The sequence below is a fragment of the Papaver somniferum genome, chromosome 6 (genome assembly GCF_003573695.1).
Source record: "Papaver somniferum cultivar HN1 chromosome 6, ASM357369v1, whole genome shotgun sequence".
Classification (NCBI taxonomy): Eukaryota; Viridiplantae; Streptophyta; class Magnoliopsida; order Ranunculales; family Papaveraceae; genus Papaver; species Papaver somniferum.
In genome coordinates this window covers 38,330,652-38,338,447 of record NC_039363.1, presented here as the reverse complement: position 1 = coordinate 38,338,447, position 7,796 = coordinate 38,330,652, and the positions used below count along the sequence as shown (strand labels likewise).

The 7,796-nt window shown below is 35.4% G+C and overlaps 1 protein-coding gene across 1 annotated transcript; it reads left to right on the top strand.

Moving 5' to 3' along the window:
- The first annotated feature begins 5,995 nt into the window (after positions 1-5,995).
- Positions 5,996-7,109, top strand: LOC113287336 (probable glutathione S-transferase). Its single transcript, XM_026536057.1, has 2 exons — positions 5,996-6,452; positions 6,530-7,109. Exons 1-2 carry the CDS (start codon positions 6,138-6,140, stop codon positions 6,875-6,877), a joined length of 663 nt encoding a protein of 220 aa, XP_026391842.1. The 5' UTR covers positions 5,996-6,137; the 3' UTR covers positions 6,878-7,109.
- Positions 7,110-7,796: the final 687 nt, after the last annotated feature.

Here is a 7,796-nt window from a genome sequence, read left to right as displayed (position 1 = left end):
GTGGTTTTCTCAAGCTTCTACCCATTCTTCAGCACTTCCAATCAAGCTTCCATCAGGTCATGGTTGTATTGCCTGTGGATAAGACAATCACAGTTTTACAAGTTGTCCACTGAAGTTTCAAAAATGCTTTAAAGACAACTGCAGCTCTCAATTAGAACTGAAGATATGCAAAAATCAACATAATTTCAACATATCTTACCTTGTGTGCAATAAAAAATCCTGTGATGCATTCAGATGGGCTTCAGATGCTCTTGTCATTGAAAACAAAGATACAATGAAGGGTAAAGTGTATGAAATATGCAAGGAATTTAAGAAAAATCTGAAAATGTAGCCTGCAACAATTTTATAATAAAATTTCTCCCATTTCAGAACTTGCATTGTCTTACAAAAGCATCCATTCATCCATTCACAAAAGATAACCAAAATGAAACATAAATAGTATCAACCATATTGTTCAAATCCAGTCACAGAACAAAAACAAAAGAGACAACCAACCCATCAGACTTTCATGTACTTCTTTGGTTTCTTCTTTCTCTTTGGATCTGCAACTATGAAGGTGACTTTGTTGTTGACAGATCCAACATGTTGATTAGTCTGATTGAAAGCAGGTTGAGAAGAATCCTTTCTCTTTCTCCCTTTTGCAGCACCTTGTTTAGAAGATTCTGAATTGTTTTGGTTCTTCATTCCATCCTTAGCAGTAGTAGATGCACCTGCAGAAGCACTAACAACCGGTTTCTTTCTATTGTACTTCCTTTTTGGTGGTTCAGGGACATGAGTAGATGATGTTGATCCATCAACACAGGTTCTAGGTTTTTCTCCATTTGGATTCTTTCCAACCTCTCCACCAGCACAAGTTATTGCATAGTGACCATAAACTCCACACTTCTTACACTTTCTCATTTTCTTCACACTTCCAGCTTCATCAGAAGAAGGAATCCTCTTCTTTCTTGGCCTTCCAGATTTTCTTATGATAACAGGAGGATTAATGAACTCTACCAGTATATTCTACACAAAGAGAGGAAGAAAGAGAAGATATTTTTTAAGATAGATATGAAACCCTTAAAGGTTGTGTATTATATAAAGCATGTATGAAACCCTAAAAGAATCCAAGAATCTTTGTTATTATTAAATATTTATTGCACAATAATCAATATATTTTTCTTTAATAAAACTAGTGGTGTTACCCAGTCAATTTCAGCTGACAGTGGTTCAAACTCTGGAGCATATGTCTTTTTGTAGTATTCCACACTGTATATAGGGTCACAGTAGCTACAACATGAAATCAGGGAAGCATATCCACAATTATCAGTTTACAATCAAGCTTGAGCAAGGAAAAGCAAAGGGAATATAACAAATCAAAACATTGGAGTGAAAAGAGAGTGTGACTTACTCAACCCAGTTTGGTCTCAATGGTATTAAAGCAACTATAGCATGTTGACAGGGAAATCCCCTCAGCTGCCATTGCAAACAACTACAACTCTTTTTGGAAAGATCCACAACAAACACAGCATCATGAACACTCCTGACCTCATACACCCTTCCCCTTACAGCTCCAGTTAACTCAAACAGATGATTTAAGTCCTGCATCTTTGTAATCAGCTTCATTGCCTTTGGAACTATCTCACCATCCTGCCAGTTTTCACTTTCATTCCTCCTCTTGAAGAAAAGACCCATCACCAGTTTATTATACATTTGTGCAAGTGTAATGATTGGATTATCTCTAAAGGGCTTGGCCATGTTGTTGAAAGACTCTAAGAAATTATTGTTGATGTGCTCACACTTGCTGTCATTTGAGAAATGAGACCTAGACCAGCTTTCAGGTTTTTGATCTATGAGATACAGTGCAGCTTTTTCATCCTCAGCAAATAATTTATCCATGTGTTGCTAAAAACAAACATGACATAAATAGTATCAAACTCATGTATGTAATACTTGAAATTACATTATATTGTTTTGAGAAATGAGCATACCTGATAGTGTCTCTTCTTGTAACATTTGGCAGTATTCCAGAAATGAACATGTAAGCTGTATGACTTGAAATACTTCTTGAAATTCTTCATCAAATGTCTGTCAATTTATCAATAAGAAACAGTTAGTCATTGAACTTATATTATTAGGAAATATTAAGGATATAAAAGTTAACCTGAAACATAATCTGTGCTCATCCAAGCAGAAGTATTTGTCACAAGCTTCACTAATCCCCTTCTGCTTGTCTGATATAATGGTGAAATGCAAGTCTTCACCCAGTATAGCTTTCAAGTCTTTGAGAAAAATCTTCCAGTTCTCAATGGTTTCATTCCTACACACCATTATACCAAGAGGTACTAAACCATTCTGACCATCTAGACCTGTTACAACCAGTAACACACCACCATACTTCCCATACAAATGGCAAGCATCCAATCCAATGATTTTCCTACATCCAGCCAAGAATCCTTCTATAGCAGGCTTGAAGCAGAGTGTCATTGACAAGAATGTGTTGTCTGTGCTTCCATATGAGAAACTAGCTACACTGCCAGTCATTTTTTCCTGCAATTACAAGTTCAAGCCCATCATTCTTGTTGGTTTCTGATACAAATTCCCAAAAAAAAATGACTCAGTTAGAGCCCTTCAAACAAGAGGAAAATGTGCATAACCAGTTATGTAGATGCATAACAAGTTATGCAGTACAAAAAAAAGTGCATAACTAGTTATGCAGATGCATCAAAGGTTATGCTTATCATAAATCACTGCAGATGCAAAAAAAATATGCATAACTAGTTATGTAGTATAAAAAAATGTGCATAACAAGTTATGCAGATGCATCAAAGGTTATGTTTATCATAAATCACTGCAGATGCAAAAAAAAAATGCATAACTAGTTATGCAGTACAAAAAAATGTGCATAACAAGTTATGCAGTACCAAAAAAATGTGCATAACCAGTTATGCAGATGCATCAAAGGTTATGCTTATCATAAATCACTGCAGATGCAAAAAAAATATGCATAACTAGTTATGTAGTACAAACAAATGTGCATAACAAGTTATGCAGTACAAAAAAAAGTGCATAACTAGTTATGCAGATGCATCAAAGGTTATGCTTATCATAAATCACTGCAGATGCAAAAAAAATATGCATAACTGGTTATGCACTGCATAACTAGTTATGCAGATGCATCAAAGGTTATGCTTATCATAAATCACTGCAGATGCAAAAAAAATATGCATAACTGGTTATGCACTGCATAACTAGTTATGCAGATGCATCAAAGGTTATGCTTATCATAAATCACTGCAGATGCAAAACAAAATATGCATAACTAGTTATGCAGTACAAAAAAATGTGCATAACCAGTTATGCAGATGCATCAAAGGTTATGCTTATCATAAATCACTGCAGATGCAAAAAAATATGCATAACTAGTTATGCAGTACAAAAAAATGTGCATAACAAGTTATGCAGTACAAAAAAAATGTGCATAACCAGTTATGCAGATGCATCAAAGGTTATGCTTATCACAAATCACTGCAGATGCAAAAAAAATATGCATAACTAGTTATGCAATACAAAAAAATGTGCATAACAAGTTATGCAGTACAAAAAAAATGTAGTTTTCACTTCAAACAAACATAACAAATAAACATAACAAACAAACAAAGAATAAGAAAAACAAAAGATTACAAAACAAATGACAGTTTACCTTCTTCTTCTCTGTCAGAGACCAAGTCCCCATAATGGTCCTCTACAAAACCACAGAGATAAGGGCATTAGTACTAAATAAATTAAAGGATTATACAATCAAACACATCAAAGTTTAAAAAGAGACAAAAGCAATCACATACCTTCCTTGTCATTCTCAACCTCCACCTCCCCAAAGTTTGAATCACCAGCATCACTATCAACATTATCATCATCACTTGCAGCATCATTATCAACATTATCACCATCACTTGCAGCATCATTATCAACATTATCACCATCACTTCTCTCACTTGCAGTACCATCTGAAAGATACCCATTCTCAACTTTTTGTAGAAACTTATTGTAACTCTTGATATCTTTCTCCTCACTGTCATTGTCATTCATCTTCAGGACATCCTCATCATCAGGGTTACATTCATCTTCTTCTACATTTTTCAAGTGGATGACATACTCATCACTTTTCTTGTACTCTTGAGCAACTGCAAACAAATCTTCCACCACTTCTGCCTGTGTTGTAGCTTCAACCCAAAAGTCATGATTGAAATAATCATCTAATCTAGGTATCTCATTACCTTGTTCAGCTCCACTAGACTCCAAAACAGGATTACTCTCAGCTACACTTGCTTGTGTTTGTTGAGTAAACTGTGGAATATAAACATCTCCATCATCATTCTCAGCTACACTTGCTTGTGTTTGTTGAGTAAACTGTGGAACTGATACACCTCCATCATCAACATATTCATCAGAAACATCTTCTTCACTACCAGCTAAATCAACAAACACTTTAGTAGGATTCTTCTTCTTCATCCTTGGTATTATTTGACTTCTTCAAACTGACTTGCCATGCCATCTCTTAGGTGATGAACCACTAGTAAAAACTGGTTTAGGTGGAGTCTTAGAGACTGGCTTCTTTGGAGTCACATTCTTTTTGGGTGTCATTTGTGGTGGAGGAGGCTGTGAATCTGCAGTAACCTGAGATACATCTATCTCACCATTCTCATCTAGTGGCATCACTTGCAAATACAATGTAATACAACCATGTTCATCTTCAATTGCATTTTCCCAGAAAAACCAAAATTCTACATCATTAATGATGTTTGATGGTAGGCATGGATCAACAAACCATAGAAGGTCCAATGTCTCCCTACTGGTTAATCTCAACATAGGACTAATCCTAGACTTTAACTGATTTATACCCATATCTTCTCTGGACAAACCCTTAAACTCAAAACACATAGCAGTGTTGATTAGATCCTTCATCTTAATATTTCTGGTTGGAAATATGTCCTGTTGAACCTCTTTAACCACTTTAACCACTTGCTTTCTACAATTAAGAACAACAAAATATATATCATACAAATTTATGGAAAACCCATCTCAGATAAATTCTAGAACCATAAAAACCCTAGAAATCAATTATCACACAAACCATAAAAAACCCTAGAAATCAATTTCAGGTAATCATTATCAGCAGAACCCAATTTTGAAATTAAGAAACCCTAGAAATTTATCAGTAGAACTTCATTATCATCAGAACAAATTCGAACTTCATAAAAATTCTATGAACATAGAAAACCCTAGAAATTCGACAAACCCAAATAAATCAACCTTACAAACAAAACCCATAATAAGTTCATCACTGAAACGTTAAAATCAACCGAGAAACCTCAAAAAACAGATTAGTGTTTTTTGTTACCTCTTTGTAGAACGCTTCTTCCTTCTCGTCATCTTCACCAGCAGGAAATCTTCAATTTGTTCTTCGAATATCAACTAACAAAACACTGTTTCACTGATTTATCTAAAAACCCTCTCTGAAGAACCCTCTCTGAAGAACAAAAGAGAAAAAGAAACTAAATGAATCGATTTCTCAATCCAAGAATCTTCTGTTATTCCTTACACCTTCCCGCGCTGTCGATAATAACAATGAAGAACTATCTTGGCCGTTCAATTCATCCTCGAGATTTCGTGTTACTTAGATTTGGCTCTCAGATAGCAACACGTGGAGATCTTATCGAGACAGGTGGACATCTAAACGTGTGTGACTGACACACACATGTGAAGGACATTTCAGTAATCTTACCACATGTATGAGATCTCCCTATATGATATTTTGGCGAGATATTGACAAGTCAACACGATAAATTGACCGAGATGGTTAAAGTGGATGGAATCCGTTTAACTTGCCTAGTTTTGCAAGAAATAAAAAAAATGACCTACAAATGAAAGTGAGGGTCCAGACGAGATCTACTTTTGCATATAATCCTTCTTAATTTGTATACTGGTTCTATTAAAGAGAAAGTCGGAACCACTATAGTGGAGTCGCAGTTGTTTTTAGGGAGTTGGGGGAATCCCTTTTCCTAATTCAGAGTCAGACACAACCTATTTCCCTTCCTCTCTCCAAAGATAAAAAAATCAAGAGCAAACCCCTTTTGAGTTCAAACTGATTAACAGTAATGGCAGATAAACTAGTACTATTAGATACATGGCCAAGTCCATTTGGAATGAGGGTGAGAATTGCCTTGAAAGAAAAGGGTCTCCACTATGATTACAAAGAAGAAAATCTTAGAGAAAAAAGTCCTCTTCTTCTCAAAATGAACCCACTTCATAAAAAAATCCCTGTTTTGATTCATAATGAAAAACCCATTTCTGAATCCTTACTGATCGTTCAATACATTGATGAAGTTTGGAAAGATAAATCTCCACTTTTACCTAATGATCCATATGAAAGAGCTTCAGAGAGGGTTTGGGCTGATTATGTCGACAAAAAGGTTAGATCTAATTTTAATTTCCTCGCATAATTTACGAATCAATTACAGTTTTTAAAATTAGGGTTTACGAAATGCAGGTATTTGAAATTGGGAGGAAGTTATGGATGACTAAAGAAGAAGAACATGAGAAAGCTAAGAATGATTTCATTGACTGTTTGAAGGTATTAGAAGGAGAGCTTGGAGATAAGATTTACTATGGAGGTGACAAAATGGGGTTTTTAGATGTGGCTTTTGTTCCTTACTACAGTTGGTTTTACTCTTATGAAACTTGTGGCAAGTTTAGTATGGAAGAAATTTGTCCTAAATTGATGGAATGGGCAAAGAAATGTATGGAGAAAGATAGTGTCTCTGAATCACTTCCCGAATCACAAAAGATTTATCAATTCGTTTTGAAACTTAAGCAGAGGTATGGAATTGTTGATTAGGGTTTCAGATTAAGTATCGTTACTGTTATTGTCTCACTTATGCGGCATGCTTAAGATGATGTAGAATGTGTTTTATTTAAAGAGTACTGAATTTCAGCATTTGGTTTCTAAGAATGAAGTTGGTTACATAATTTACCTAATTGATAGAAGAGGTAGAATCCAATGCTAAATGTTTTAAATTTGTTAATAAATCCTTTTAACAGTTACTCATAGCAATTTTTTGAGTATATTACTGCAGTGAAAGCGTAAGCCTTAACATTACTGTCTGAGTAGTACTCAACATTGTTGTATTGTATGAGAATAGGCTGGGTTGTCTGGTTTAAACCTGAGAAACTCATGCCCATTTGTGTGTTTGTATTAGGCAAATTCACAATGTTATATCATAAGAAAATTCAGCCATATACCATAAATATTAATGTGCGACTTTGTTGACATGTATGCTGGAGACACATGATAGGTTTAGGAGTTGAGACTTGGCTCTATTTCTTAGCGTCAGGGTGTTTGTTATTTTGATGCATTTGCTCAAGTAAATCAGCAAGGTCGTAAACTTAGAAAGATATACAGGTGTACGGAGGGCAGAGAAACACCATGTGACAAAGCAGCTTGGATTTGAGAACATCTTGTATGGTGACAAGGCTCCATCCAGATTATGTCTCAGCTCTCGTTGATTCTTAATATTTTCTGGCCAACTGCAGTACTTATTTCTTTAAAAATGAGAGACGAGGTGAATGTGGGTTTTTCAAAGCTAGAAGATTTGTGTCAGTTGTGTTTTCTTTGTGCGATTATGTATTAGCTGAGTATTCGACTGAAGTAGAGGTCGAAGGAGAATTGAGTTTTTGGGAGAGTGACTCTTCCCGTAGTGGGCATTTTTCAACCACACTAGTCACTGGGAAGGAGTCCATAGCCCCTTGTTCTAATG

What these genes read in the sequence shown, in the direction of transcription:
- LOC113287336 (XM_026536057.1), top strand. Translation starts at nt 6,138, where the DNA reads ATGGCAGATAAACTAGTACTATTAGATACATGGCCAAGTCCATTTGGA. An exon ending in CTGATTATGTCGACAAAAAG is followed by an intron (nt 6,453 to 6,529) that starts GTTAGATCTAAT and finishes TACGAAATGCAG; the next exon opens with GTATTTGAAATTGGGAGGAA.